Genomic DNA, 15,949 nt, shown 5'->3' on the forward strand with positions numbered 1-15,949 from the left:
AAGCCATCCGTTCATGATCTCCAGCCACATGGAGATTAATGGACCTGTTTGAGCATCTTACTTACAGTTCTCACAGGCAGGGAGTGGGGTGAGGGAAAGCCGGGGGACATAAATATGCTAGTTCCTAACCATAAAAGCATTTTTATAGCACTGTAAACCAATATTACTGCCCTACCCCCAAACAAAAGTACAAGAACATAGAAGAACATAGAGGAGAAGGGGAGATTCTGGAAGTAATGTATGGGAGGAGGAAGTAAACAAGAGTTCAGTTTAAAAAATAAATCAGACTTGATTGATTTGAACTATTTTGGGTGCATTCCATTTTTACTGAAACCAAATAAGCAAGTCAAAGAAGACTACTGCATCCTTTTGCTCCCAAGAAGAATCCGATTAAAGAAAGACACATGGGGAAAGGGGCATTAGAATGAATGGCAAATCATGGTTTATTATTGATCACAATCTCATCTGGGTCCCCCCTGTTCAGGAATATGGTTACCAACTTTCCATGGCTTGCTTTGAAGTTGGGGCAAGGGGGCTTCTTTCAGCCAGAAGAAGCCAGAGGGACAAACCACAGTTTGCTTTCATTTTCCCTCTTTGGAAGTTCTGGATGTTGGCAGTGGCAGCTCTTTAGGATGGACGTCAACAAAGTGGTGCATGTACAGGGCAGTTCCTCCCCTCCCTAATTTATTTATGTATTTATTTATAGAACTTAACAGTATATGGCTACCTATCACGTATAATGGTCCTAGCTGGCTCACCACAAGCAATGAAAACAAAAACACCCTTCCCACCAGGTGCCAGACCAAGCAGCCACCCAGCAAAATCCCCATCCTAGCCCAATGCTTGGTGGGAGAGCGGGGTCTTCACAGCCCTCTGGAGGCTAAAAGGGTAGGGATCCTTTGGATCTCAGGTGGAGGCCCTTCCAAAAGGCTGGTGTAGCCACCAAGAAGGTGTGCCTCCAAGGTCCCATCAGGTGACAACTTTTAAGGAAGAGGACCTAGAGTGTGTCCACCCTATCTGACCTAGTGGGATGGGCAGATACCTGCAGGGAGAGGTGGCCCTGCATATAACCTGGTCTGTACCATGTAGGGCTTTAAAAGTGATTAATAGCATATTGAATTGCACCTGGAAAGCAACTGGAAGCCAGAGCAGCTCACACAATAGTAGCATAATGTGGGCAAACTGTGGGGCACCCAAAACTGCCATGCATTCTGGACAAATTGCAGCTTCTAGATGGTCTTCAAGGGCAGCCCCATGTAGAGTGTGTGGCAGTAATCCAAAAAGCATGAGCAGCTTTTTCCTGTTCCCAGCATTCCTCCTTTTCTTCCTCCCCGCGGATATCCCTGTGGCCACCACTGGTGTCCAAGTGCAGCAGAGCTTGCTGGCCTGCCTGCTCCCTGATCTTCCACGGAGAGCCATAGAGATGACCTTGGAGGAACTATGCGGCAACAGTTACAAAAACATGTTTCAAGCCTGGGAAATGAAGAAAATGTTAGAAAGATACTCAGAGCAGCTCTGCCTTAACTCCCTGGAGTTTAAAAAGGAGGGAAAGGGATTCCCAATCAGGCTTTCAAGATTTCCTTACACTAGCCCAGCCTTTCTCAACCTTTTGACCCTGGAGAAACCCTTGAAATAATGTTCATGTCTTGGGAAGCCCCCTGCATAAAAATAGCAGAAAATACAAAAAAGTTCACAATATAATTGATATCTAACTTACCCAATCCACATTTTGCAATGTTTACAACAACAGCAAAGTAGCAGACCAGCAGTTTGGTTGTGGCACATAAAAATTCCCATCACTGTGAGTGCTAGCATTGGGAGTGTGTTGGTCCTTAAATATTTGACCATGGCTACTGGAAAGTGTTGCATTTGAACTGATGTGGAAGTCCTCACAAACTGTGCAAGGAACACCTCAGACAGTTGTATTTGTCCTCGCCCATTTTCAAAAGAGCAGCTCAGGCTGTTAATTCTTAACTGATGCCTACATTGGTTTTAATATACCTTTTGGAATTTTTACCTTCTGTATTTTGCATTTTATTTATTGCCAGCTCCCATGAGTATTCAAATCAAGGAGAAAGGTGGGATGTACTCAATTAAATCACAAATAACAAGAATGAGAATGATAAAACACAATTTGGAAATCAAAATGAGCTGTGAAATCTTGCAAGCACTGGGTCACAAGGCAAAAAGCTGTTTTTCCCACACAATTTTTTTGAGCATGGAAACTGCCAGTGTCAAAAATCAGCCCCGGGATCTACAACTGGCAGCTGCTAAAACAAAACAAAACAGAAGTTCCTCTTAAGCCTCAAGGGTTCAAACATATAAGTGGAGCCATCTAAGCCAAACTTGCAGAAGGAATGGCGTACCCAGGGAAGATGGCCTCCGTAATGCCTACAGGCACAAGGCCCTGGGCTCCCTCTTGACCCATGCCTTCAACAAAGGACCACAGGACCTCAGCAAGAACCATATCAGAAGAATAGTGCAGAAGGGAAGATGGAGGAGGCCCCATCGCATCACTCCTACTCTGCTATCACTCCCAAGTCAGCTGTCATGCCCCAAAGAGCTTCCCAGTCTTCCCAGATGTGTTGAACATCTCCATCCTTCCAGATGGAAAGGTGGCCATTATGCCATATCAGGAACTCACCCGATTAGGAAAGACGTGATGTAAGGAGGACCATCTTGACTTTATGAGCTGTTAGCCAGTGGAACATGAAGCGGTGAGATGGTCTAGTCCTCCTGCACCAGGGATGAGCTGCCAAATCCCTCCCAACCCTACGGTGTTACGATGCATATCTTTAAACAAACTGTTTAGACATAGGGAACCCAAGGCAAACACTTAGTGCTTCCGGAACACAAAGGCAAGAGTATTAAATTACAGCTTGCTAGTCTGCTAAGAAATAAAGAGGAATTGCCTAGGGCTATGAGTATTTTGCCTAAAGGGAGAAAAATAAAAAAGCTGATTCAAATGTGCATAAATTCCTGTTCACACTGCGCTAGATGACAAGGCAGCAGCATGCGTGAACAAATTTGGTTTAAAAGCAATGGGTTGGACTCAGACTTCGCCATGTTTACAGCAGCCTGACCAAAACTCCTGGATGTTGTCCAATCCATTTCAATTAGCCTCCTCTAAGTCCGGCTCCTTGTATCTGTGGTGGTACTTGAGAAACATTAAGCTTCTCTAGATATATCCTAGCCCAACGGTTAATGTGGCCTCTCCCACATTAATGAAGCACCTATTTTTAGAGAAACCAGAAAGGAAGCAGACTGAGTGCTGAGACAGGATCCTTCTAACCACAAGTGAATAATATCATCATCATCATCATCATCATCATCATCATCATCATCATCATCATCATCGGTACTTGGGGAGGACTTGATAGGTGGATAAAAATCAGTCTGAATATCTGGCTGACTGTGCAACCAACAGTTGTCCTATCTTAGAGCGAAGAACCACGACGAGTGGTGACTTGGTCTCTAGTGTTTATTGCCTTACTCTAGTAGACAGAAAATCCTGCCAAACTGAGGAAGCGTGGGAAACCCACAAAGAGAAACCCTAAAACTCAAGGCAGTTCTGCTCTGAGTTTCTTTGAAGGGAAGTTCAAAGCCTCTAAACTATGCATGAGTTTTTCCCCCTGGAGTGGGGGCCCCTCCAGCTCACCATCAGTACTCATGACAACAGCAATAAGAATGTGATAAAAGGTACCCCCCATACTCCTGAGGAAAAGGGGGAGGGGAAGGGGGAGGGGGAGGAAAAGGAGGAGGGGAAGGGGGTGGAGGAGGAGGAGGAAGAGGAGGAGGACTCCCATCAACTCTGGAGGGTTAAAGCATTTGAGTTAGAAGTGGATGGAGGTAGTAGATGGAGGTAGAGGTGGAAGAGAAGGAAAAGGAGAAAAGAGGGAGGAGGAGGAGGAAGAGGAGAAAGGAGGAGGAGGAGGAAGAGGAGGAGGACTCCCATCAACTCTGGAGGGTTAAAGCACTTGAGTTATTATCATTCATTTCTACTGAGTGATGCCGGTATGGTCCTCTGTGTAATTTACTGGAGTTTCAGAGAAAGGCCCTTAATACCACCCCTTCATGATTTTTGCTTTGTGCTGCATTCTAATAGAATTCCTTTGGTAGCTGTCACTTTATTTATTTATTTATTTATTTTAACAATAAAAACAAAATGCAACTATCGCTCGCTTTTTGTTTCCTGACTGGTCACATCTTAAATGAATTTATGGGACACCATAAAAATAGCAACCATTGAAGAAGGCTGCTATATTTTGTCATCTGGTACGATGGTCTTTCCTCTTAGATGAAAATTCCATCAAGACAGTTTTTAGATTCCCCAGCAGCTTTTTTCAGAGGGAAAAGACAGGATACGCTCATATATGCTACATAAACAATAACTCTTAATTTAATTCCACTTCTATTTATCTTTAACATTGTGATTTCTCCTGTGTCCCACCTCCCCCTTGCGAGAGTTCATAAACCCACTAAAAATGATTTACCTTCTAAATACTAAAAAGGCAACATGAAAATTTAAACTAAGCAATGAGCAAACATCACTCATGAATTATGAAGCTATCTCATCCATAAAAGACAAACCGGATGTGGCATTTCTGCATTTAAATGTGGAGTTTGTCTTGGTTATATATACAGAAAAAAATGGCCAATTTTTAATAGCAAAAGGTGAAGGAGGGGGCCCTAACTTTCACAGAAATACACCCTTTCCCTGAACTTTGTGGACCCATCTATGGTTCCTTCCTGCATCACACTTCAGCAGTAGATAAAAATCCCTGTGTAGCAAAACTTCAGGGAAATGGTGATGAAGTTTCTCCAAAGGAATAAATCAGTTCATTACATTTCTCAGCTATATGCAACAACGGCCCTCTTTCTTTCATGTTTTCTGAGTTCTACTCTGGGAATACAGGAGAAATTGAATCCATCAAGGTGTCCACAGGGTGTAGTAAAAAAGTGAAGATGGCACATGCATAAAAAAATAGGCAGAGCTTCAATCACACCATTGGGGGCATCATCTTGACTTTTTTGACCATACCCTCCAGATACTTCTGAAATCCATCTTACTTCCTCCACCAGCCTCATCAACTGTCTGGATGGAGTTCCATGAGGTTGGTGGGATCAAGCAAAATGCTTAGGTACTGTTAAAAAAGTCCCTAGTGACTCCACAGATATGTCTAGACAATTAGCTTTCTTGCCAACAAGTAAATAATTTTGTCTGTCTGTCTATCTTTGTACTAGTGTTGTTGTTTTTTTAAGCCCTGGTATTTCTCCTGGTCTCCAATCAAGGTCTGGCCCTGGTGAGTTTTTAAAGATAACCAAGGATGCTAGCTGCTGTAAACTACTGGTTGCACAATATATTTGGTAAGGCTGGGCATCTAATTTAGATGAAGCTCAGATCTCAAAGTAGAGCAGAATGACTTGGAAAAGAGATTCATCCTCTGGGCATAACAGAGAGGCCTGAATAAATGCTCTATCTTGATCTCCCAAAACATGACTCCTATTAATGTATTTCCATGTCCAGCTACCCCAAGATGGTCCCCTCCAAAAATGTTGGCTCATAACTCCCCATAGAAGGGAATCTGATATGACCCTTTTCAAGCTGAATTGAAAGTATTACAGCAACTCCTTCTAATTCAAGAGTCCATTTAGTGTGATGGTGAAGGTGCCAGGCCAGAAATCAAGAGACTGTATGAGTCCTCCCTTAGTCATGGAAGCCAGCTGGGTGACTTTGGGCCAGTCACTCTTTTTTAGCTCAGCCCATTCACAAGGGGGAATGTTGTTGTTGTGGGGAAAATAGGAGACAGGAATGTTATGTACGCCACCCTGAGTTGCACAAAATAAAGGTGGGGTATAGTGATTATATAATATAACTATATAAATCATTGTCATCATTTATGAAAATCATCAAGAAGTTTCAGGTGATCCAAAATCAGGCAGCAAGATTGATATCGTGGACTGGCCAATACCATCAAGACTTTATGATCTCTGGTAGTTTCTTTCGCTGGTCAGCAATTGTGTGACCCATGGAATGGGTCTACAGCAGTGAAATCTCACCGTTCCACCCAAATCATTGACAGATTCCAGCAAATTCTCCATCCCACTCTACAGGAGACCTAGCAAGAAGGACAAAGACTTTGCCTCTGATTTAAAAGGAGGAGGGATAAATCAGACCTCAAAGCTGACAAACTCTGGAGATTCTTGCATTTCTGTAGAAGGTGGCCAGAAAACATTAAAAGTGGGTGAGGAATATAGCATATACATACACACAAACCATGTTTCTAAGTAGACATGAACTAGAATCTATAGTTTGCCTGCAAGATCCTGCTCACAGAGCACCAGATGGCATTCTCTGTTGAGGATTAGATTTGCAAAAATCCAGGAGGAGATCTTTGCCTAGAGTTCCCAGGTGGCGTCGCCCATTCAGTTCCATCAATGAGGAATCATCTCCTTTGCTGCCAAGCAGACAAGATGCTCTGCAGAGGATTGGCTGCCTCCTCTCAGCCCCATCTGTTCGAGTAGCTTGGAGCTTATCCACGAGACATGTGGCCTCTTGCCAGGGCTGGCAGTGCCAGATAGACAGAGGGCTTCAACGGACAGTGTCTGGCTGCATCTAAAGCAGCCTCTTTGCTGCAAAGGAGGCCTCACTTTCTCTTCTTTCCACCCCTCTTTCTGTGGAAGGAGAAGGACCACTGAGCACCAGCTGAGTCTGGGTGATTAATTCTGATTTGTGCTGGACACGGATTCATCTCCAAAGGAAGAGAAACAAGATTACCAGGACGCTGATTGGAATGAGACTTGCCACTTGCTAAGACAGCCTGTTTTCTTGGTACTCCAGCTTATGAGATTTAGATTCAGAGCTTAGTCTTATTCAACTTGTGGTCTCCAGCTGGATCCCAGTGTGATATATCCAGTGCCACTTCCAACTGGCAATCTAGGTAAACCAGTTTCCTTAATCTACGTGTTTTAATCAATTACTGGGAGAGCCAAACCAGGTACAAGCATGGCTGACACACAGTGAGGTGTAAGAATGAACGAAGGGCAAACGAAGAAAGGTTTATTAACATTTAGAGCTCTCAGCAGAAAACCCTCCACTCCCATACAAGCTTGCCTCACCTTTGCGGTCAAATTTTAAGCCATTACAGGTAGTCCTCACTTACTGACCACAACTGGACCAGCAACATTGTCACTATTCAACATGGTCAATAAATGGTCCTCGTTTGGGGGAGATGGGCAGTAATTAAATCTGAATAATAAATAATAAGTAAATAAATGAAATGAAATGAAATGAAATGAAACATCACGTGTCATGCCTGAGTTACAACATCAGTTCCAGCTATGGTCCTTAAGCAAATCACTCGGTCATTAAGCACGACATCATGACACTGCAACTTGCAACTTCCTGCCGGCTCCCCCATTGACTTTGCTTGTCAGAAGCTGGCTGTGAAGCTTGCAAATGGCGATCATGTGATTGCAGGCCACTGCGACTGTTATAAATGCACGCCAGTTGCCAAACGCCCAAATCACCATCATGTGACCGCAAGGGTGCTGCAACGGCCACAGGTTTGAGGACCATCTGCAAGTCTCCTTTTTCAGCACCATCGTAGCTTCAAACGGCTGCTGAACGAGCAGTCGGTAAGTGAGGACTACTTGTATGCTCTCACGGTTGTTCAGGCAGCTGAGACAGAGACAGAGGCAGGCGCTCCATAGGGGTGGCCCTTCTGCTCTGGAGCACCTCAGAATTCTAGCTCACCTTTCACCTCCAATCAGTGCTGGTGGCATGGCTGATTTACCTGGACACTCTTCTTATCCTCCCCTGAAGGCCAGTCTCCCTCCCTTCCTGCCTGCCTGATTTATTTTCCTACTTACTGCATTTATATCCTGCCTCAATCCAAAGCTCCTTATTAAGCTGCTCTGACTTGTATTGCAATAGAATGATGAAAAGAAATAGGAACACCCCACCACCACCCCAAGCAGGGGAAAACAAGAAAAGTCCTCATGCAACTTCTAGTAGCCTTTTTCTTTTCTTTTCTTTTTTTTGCCTATTAGGGTAGGAAGAAGTGGGTGTCCCTTAGTTCTTCTTCATGCCTGCGGTCTGCTGGGATGGGGATCAACCAGCCAGGGGAAAAGCCTGAGATCTGAAAGTTAAACAACTCTCCTAGAGTTAAATACAACTCCGAAGGAAGGATTGCAGAATTCGGTCTTATTTTATCTACTGATGCCCAATTAAACTGACTTGAAGCTTCCAAGCCACTGACTCCCAAAAACACAAATAAAAGCATTGTTGTTGTTGTTGTTGTTGTTGTTTTAAAAAAACACTCCAGCCTCTACAATATTCCAACAAAACATATAATCTACATAAAAAGTGGGGGGCAGGGGGGGGAACGCACACCCGCAATAGAAAAATAATAAGAAGGGACTGTGGCACCACCATTAGCACTTGAACGCTTCTGGGAAGAGCATGCAAGTCTTCAAGGCTGAAGGAAAGGACCACACAGGACATGAAACACCTCACAGGACAGGTTGTAGTCCTGTGCGGTTTTAGTAGAGCTTTATAAGCAAAGACCAGCCCTTTGAATTGGGCCTACAAGCTTACTGGGAGCCAGCACAGCACAGGTTTCCCATGGCTTCCTGTCAGTAGCTGAGATACCTCATCTGGACCAACTGTAGATTCCAAATCATCTTAAATACAGCCCCCTGTGAATCACATTTGAGCATCTGAAGGGTGACCAAGTGGGAGATTCTCTCTGAAGGAAAAAAAAAAAAGTGCACATTTGGACACAGGGAATTGTCCAGTTGTGAACTAGCACAGGGCTGAAGTCACTTGCTGGGAATGACCTGGTGGATTCCGAAAAGGAGACTAGAGAATCTTGCAAGATCCTTTTCAACTCAACCCTTCCTATAATCCTTAAGAGAGGAGAACACTTCTTCTGAAGACCCAGAAAGAGAGCCAAGTTGCTTCTGCCAAAGACGGCAGGTCAACCTGTGAGAAATTCACCCTGGGGGCCATTCTCAGTGATTGCCCAAATCGAATCTCCTGAGAGGAGAACAGGATGAGCACAGGTGCCAGATCTACCCATACAGAAATGGGATTCCAATCATATTAAGGATTATTCACAGACTACTGAGAAATTCAAGTTGTTCATTTTGTTTTCCGTTCACCTGAAGATCCTCAAAAGCGGATTGTGCCTGGATTCTCAAACAGACATAAATTCTTGTTGAACCCGGTCTGGTCAAAGAATGTGCTAAAATGTCTGTCAAAAGAGAATCACCTCCTACCCTCAAGGGAGTCTGAGAAAAACATCTCTGTAGATAAACCTCTGAGGGGAGGAAAAGTTCCGTGATGGTGATTCCTATTCAGCTTACTGGAAACTGTTCTCTAAGCTCTAAATTCTTCACGTGGTCACCGAGGGAGCCCTGTTCCCCAAAACATGCTTGTAAATCAGAATAAAATTTATGGGGAATCAGGGGCACACATGGATTTATTTCTTTTCCGTATTTCCTGCTACTTCTGTTGCATTGTTTTGCGTTCAGACTTTTCCCCACTGACTCCTAACCATGACACAAACTTGCTCCAGGAATCTCCTTTTTACTGTGGTCTCTCGTTGCCTTCTTCTCATCCCTAACCCATGAATGGAACAGCCTTAAGTTTTCCTTAGCTGTTCTGGTGTTAAGGCAGTATTTTCCCCCACCTTATTCTGGCCCAATCCAAGGGTACCTTCAGAGTATCTAAAGTCTCCAATAGAAGATAATATCTATAGCTGAGGGTTGAACTGTGGGGTCCTTGGTGCTCTCTGAGCTTGGCTGTTTGCTTGCAGACATCTCATGACCCAACTAGGTAACAACTTCAGTGCGAGGGAGTGTGGGGTTTGCTCCCTGTTTCTATACAGTAGTTCACCCTGCCCGTGTTGGTGGGGGTGTGGTTTTCTCCTGGGTGGTTCCTTGATTGGGGTATTGTTTTCTGCTTGTTTGTCTGCTTGATTGTTTGTCTGCTTGGTATTTCCTTGTCTGGGGTTTTGTTTTCCGCCTGATTGTTTGTTAATCCCTGCTTATCTGGGTGCTGGTTGCTAGAGAGGATGTGTTCTGGTCTTTTTGTTTCTTTTTTAGTTTTTTTTTTTAAAAAATATTCTCTCTTTTGAATGGTGTGTAAATGTGGTTTACCTCTATGTGTCTATTGATGGCTGCTTTGTCTGAGTGCCAGGCTTCCAGGACTTCTCTGGCGTTTTTGGATTCGGCTTGGTTGAGGATGCTCACCATTTCCCAGTTGAAACTGTGGTTGAGTCTGTCCATGTGTTGTGAGATTAAGGAGTTCTCATCATGTCTTCTGACTGCCAGTGGGTGTTTGTGGATGCCTCTGCTAGTCTTCTGCCTGTCTGTCCTACATAGTGGCTGTTACAGTCCTTACACTGTATGTTGTAACAAAGACAATATCTACATTTATTGCTGACTGGAAACCCCTTATGGACTTTTTGCATAAAACAGAAAAAAATGAGCTGATGATTTATGGTTTTGATGAGTAAATAGGATAGATTATAAAAAGAAGAGAGTTAGTTATGTTGTAACCATAGAGTAAGAGATAAATTTGTAATTGTACTTGTAACTGCTGCAAAGAAGATCAGAAGCCACTTCTTTGTATCTTTTTTCTTGCTTTTTTATTTTTCTTTTACTTTTTTCCCCTTTCTTGCACTTTTAGCTTTCTCTTTGTTTTTTCTTTTTCTTTGCTTTTTTTTTACTTTATATTAATTTGCATTCGTTTTTATCTTCTTTTTAAACGTTTTAATAAAACTATACTTTTAAAAAAGCAGAAGGAGAGGTAGGAGACCCTGGTGACAGGGACAAAAGCAATCAAAGATGATGGCAATACAGGTAGCCCTCACTTAACGACCACAATTGGGACCAGATTTTCAGTTGCTAAGCGAAGCAATCATTAAGCAAATCCAACCTGATTTTATTACCTTTTTTTGCAGTGGTCATTAAGTGAATTGGCATGGTCATTAAGCGAACCACATGGCCATTAAGTGAATCATGTGGTTCCCCATTGTTTTTGCTTGCCAGAAAGCAAAAAGCCAGCCGGGAAGGTTGAAAATGGCAATCACATGACCACAGGATGCTGAGACAGTCATAAACACGAACTGGTTGCCAAACACCCAAATCATGATCATGTGACAGCAGGGACACTACAATGTTTGTAAGTGTGAGCACCGGTTATAAGTTGTTTGTTTCAGCACCCTCATAAGTCTGAACCATCACTAAACAAATGGTCATTAAGTGAGGACCTCCTGTATGTTCAAGTGGTTCAGAGGAATAATACCAATGATAGTCAACTGCAGATGTTTTGCAGTAGAAAAGTGACTATGGAGTGACTCTGGGGATGGAATTCATCCCCCTAAGGTTTTACCAGTCCATGAGTGATAGTCATCCTTATTTTCCATTCAACCTTGCAGATCCATCACTTTGTTCTCATCTTTTATTCATTCCTTCCGCCTCGGCTTTCCTGTCAAGGCAGTTGCCAATTCTTTATGCGTTTAAACTGCTGGTATGGCATTTCTAGGAGCTGAAAGTTTCTCCTGAGTTTGGCAAAAATGTAGATCTATGTTCTGGCAATAGGTACAATGCAATGGGTTTCTCCAGAACTTCTAAGACCTTAAGAGGGATTTCCTGTTCCTTCCACCAATGGGGATTCTGAGCAGGGGGAGCAATGTTTTTTAGCTGGAGGACCACCCTTCCCCTTCGGGCCCTGTCTGGAGGCCACCAGGGCTACAGCTTGGGAAATGGGAATAATTCAGCAGAGGGGAAGGGCCAAGATTTTCAGATATCAGGAGGGGCTTCTGTAGGGTTTTATGGAGGACTCAGTAGGAAAGTAGGGCAGCGGAGTGCTGTCAGACCCAGCCCCTCCTCCATCTGCAGATGGACTGGGATGGCCTGCAGACCAACATTCTACCTCCTACATTCTGTATTACAAAAAGCATTCAAAAATATAGACGTCACATAACATCTCCTTGAGGATGCTTATACAGCATAATTATTTTTTAAAAAAATCAGATTAATGTGGAAATCAAGAGAACCTGGACTTCTGAATGAAATTCAGAGAATTGCTACCGAAACCCACTGCATTGTATCCATTGCCAGAGCATAGATTTACATGATTACATAGATTTTAATTTTCACTGTAGGAACAATCACTATAATTCCTAGGACTATCATGCTGATTTTGGGCTTTGCCAGGTATCAGTGGTTCCTCCATAACAAGGCAAGAACAGGTCCGCTGGATCCATCCAAGACCCAACTTAGTCTAGCTTTTTGTTTTTCATTAGGCAACCAGATGCCTCTGGGATGCTGAGAAGAAGAAGATGGAGACATGCCATTATTCTGTTGCAGCTGGTATTCAGGGGCACGCTGGCCCCCAACACAGAGGTAACATGGTGTCTTCAAGACTTATAGTTGTGATACACCCATTAACTCTGAATTTATCCAACCCCCTTTTAAAGCCATCACAAATTGATTGCTTGTTGAAGTGTTGTTCCCACTGGATCATTAACCCAACATACCAACTGGAACTGTCAGGATATAGAGGGAAGAACCACGTCGAGATCAGAAGTTTTAGCTCTAGTGTTTATTGTTCTCCTGTATGATACAGAATCCTGCTTAACTGAGAAAAAGCTCAGAAAGCTAAGTTGGTTCTCTTCTGGATTTCTTGATAGGGAGGTGAAGAGAAACAGTACTGCGTGTGCGTTTTTCCCCCTGGAGAGGGCCCCCCCTCCTTCATCAGCAATGTCCATTAGAGCTATGAATAACAACAGGAGACCATAGCATTTCCTCTTCTTAGCTAGAAGTACGTGCTCCCCAGTGGCATAAGGGAGGGGAAATGCTGTAGTAATGGATTCCTGCACTGGGTAGGGAGTTGGACTAGGTGATCTCCAAGATTCCTACCAACTTTCAAAGGCATGACAGGAGGAAAAAGACTTTGTATTCTGGCATTTGAGGCAGCGGCTCAAAGAGGAGATCTAAAGATCTTCCTGGTGGAATGCAAGGTTGCAGCTAAAGTCAGCCTTTGGATCCTAACAGATGCACTTGGAGATGTCTGAGTTCTATCACCCATTAAAACAACAGTTATGGCTATAAATAAAAGAAAAATGGGGAAAAAATCATTGCATGTGGCTCAAAGTCCAACTTACCTAAAGGTTGATATCCTTGTCTTGATGGTCCTCCAAAGGTATTCCTGCTTCCAAACCCACCTCCATCAATGGATCCATAAGACATCTTTCTTAGACACTTCTTGAGATAGGCTTCCTTCAAAAAACTGTAAGAAAGAGGAAAAAAACATGTGAAACAGCTAGTTAGAAACTCAGAAAACAGAAAGAAATGGAAAAGTACCAGAAAAACTGGTTTACAGGACCTTCTCATCTAAAGAATGCCAGCGATTGACAAGCTCAATAAAACTGCCTTAGTTGAAGTAACTCCACCTTGTACTTCTGTGCTCCATAGCACCAACTGGCCATCATTATCTGGGATTGGAAACCACACAGGATTGGCTGTTTTTAGTATTTAGATGATACTCTTTGTTTTGTCTTCCTTAAGTAAAATAAGGAGAGGTTTCTGATATAAACAGAAACCAGAGACAAAGCCCCACCTATCAGATTAATCAAGTTTTCAAGGAGTTCATACAATCACTAGTTTTTAGCTGATGCCACCTGACACAGGGGAGAACCTAAGAATATAAACAGTGTCTTGCTGGATCAGACCCCTGGCCTATCTCGTTCAGCAGTCTCTTCTCACAATGACCCACCACCTGCCGAAGGAAGCCCACCAGTCTCCCAGCAGATGGCCTTCAGAGGCAGTCCCACTGCCATCAAGGCTAAGAGCCGTGGATCCCCAGGACCTCCATGAATTGATCCAAGTCCTTTTTTTGAAGCCAGCCAAGCTAGTAACCAGCACTACATCTCATGGTAACAAATTCTAAAGATACATTATTTTGTCTGTCCTGAAAGACATTCAAAAATTCTTTCATTTACTTATTGATTTAGGAAGTCCAATCCTATTGCCAAAACAGTCCTGCATGTCCACGAAGACACAAGAAATTGAGCATCCTTTTACTGGGCAGGCCTCTGCTATAGATCACAGCCAAAAAGTGGTAGGATTTAAAACTAAACAAGCAGGCAGGCAGGCAGGCAGGCAGGCAGGCAGGCAGGCAGGCAGGCAGGCAGGCAGGCAGGCAGGCAGGCAGGCAGGCAGGCAAGAAGGAAGGAAGGAAGGAAGGAAGGAAGGAAGGAAGGAAGGAAGGAAGGAAGGAAGGAAGGAAGGAAGGAAGGAAGGAAGGAAGGAAGGAAGGAAGGAAGGAAGGAAGGAAGGAAGGAAGGAAGTTTTGAGTGAAGGAGTAAGACTTAAAGATTCCTTCTTATGCAAAAGAAGCCTTTTAAGAACTGATCATTTAAATCCTATGCTGAATTTCATGCTCTACACCAGTGTTTCTTAAAGTGTTGTCTGAGGACCCCTGGAGATTCCCCCCCCCCACAATCCTTTCAGGGGTCCGCAAACTCAAAATTATTTGCCAGACATTGAAGATATTTGCAAAAATTTAAAACAATGTTACTCTTTTCATGATTATTTTTAATTTGTTAAAAAAACATTTTTTTTCATTAAAAATATTTTACTTACGTTAAGTTCTAATGAGTTTCATATTGTTATTTCTTCATGATTCAATAACTAACTATTTTACGAATGCATCAATTTTAATTTTGAGTGCGGTCAATATCAAGAACTATAACCCAGAAAAACAAAAGCTCTTTTGGGGTCCTCCATAATTTTTAAAGGTGGGAGGGGGTCCTGAGAGCAAAACGCTTAAGAAGCACTGCTCTGTGCATTTTTTCCCCTTCTCCTGGTTTTAACTCCCAAGCCTACAACCACTTTGCACACCCTTTACCCAGAAAATGAGAAACACATCCTGTTGCCAGGGAATTGTTGTCCAGACAGACTCAGGGCAGGTTAATTAAAAGCAGGTTAGCCAGTTGTAACAGACAAACATTCACACAGACTTCTACTTTCAGTGCAAGAATTTAGAAGATTCTGGCTTGACTAAAAACCTAGGGTTGGTCCTTCTGCTCTGCAGTGAGTTATTGGGCTGGGAATCACCTTTGCACAGGAGATGGAAAGTGTAATGGCATATGGGAATGACCTTGGGAGAGGGAGCAAAGGGATGCTGCCTAGGGAACGGTCAGATAAGAGACGGCTTAGCCCTCAGCTGGATAGTGGGTGGGCAAGAGGCTCAGAAGGGACCCTCCCTAGTTTCTCAAGCTGTAAAGGACACAGGGGGACAATTGTACTTTCAGACTTGCAAGTCTGTCAACATAACTTTACAATAAAGTAGAATTAGCTCATCCGGTTGTGATTCCTATCTGGTTCACCCTGCGAGGCCGACATAAAGACACAGCTCCTACTGGGGAAACCTTTTTAAGATCTTTCTTTTTTAAGGAAGCAAAGTTGCCAGACTTTCCTCCAACACCTTCCCTCCCTTTTCTTTTCCATCTTCCCCTTGCAGGTAGGAGTAACAGAGTCTCCTCTGGGACAGAGGCTTTGGGCTGCTACTACAGCATGTGAAAATATCTGGCTTGAGTGAAAATTGCTGTCACCGTCAGCCAGTGAACCGAGGTTAGAGAGAGACAAGCAAAAATATTCCCTTGGCTTTTCCCATTGGAAACAAAGAAAATAACCCATTATTTTTAAGGTGGGGGGAGACATTTTTTTTTTCCTGTCCCTACTTGGGTGTTTCGAAGCTGAGGAGGGCAAAATCAGGCTTTCAGCCTTCTGGAAATGTATAGCTCTGTTTTTACCCTACCCCCCAATTCCCCTTCCATAGAATTACCTTCTCCATAATTCTGGCATTCCCCAAAATGCCCCCCCCCAACTTTATCCATTGGGCCTTGGGAAGCCCATAAAGAAATAATTGAAA

General features: G+C 43.4%; 1 protein-coding gene across 3 annotated transcripts in view; it reads right to left on the reverse strand.

Moving 5' to 3' along the window:
- The window catches only part of TSNARE1 (t-SNARE domain containing 1), a 209,151-nt gene extending 195,850 nt beyond the window's left edge, over positions 1 to 13,301 (reverse strand). For all 3 annotated transcript variants that reach the window (XM_063300282.1, XM_063300281.1, XM_063300283.1), the window contains exon 1: positions 13,179 to 13,301. In XM_063300282.1, coding sequence (XP_063156352.1) covers positions 13,179 to 13,263 — 85 coding nt within the window. In that variant the 5' untranslated portion in view covers positions 13,264 to 13,301. The remainder of the gene's footprint in view (positions 1 to 13,178) is intronic.
- Positions 13,302 to 15,949: the final 2,648 nt, after the last annotated feature.

Source organism: Candoia aspera, chromosome 3 (assembly GCF_035149785.1).
Source record: "Candoia aspera isolate rCanAsp1 chromosome 3, rCanAsp1.hap2, whole genome shotgun sequence".
NCBI lineage: Eukaryota > Metazoa > Chordata > Lepidosauria > Squamata > Boidae > Candoia > Candoia aspera.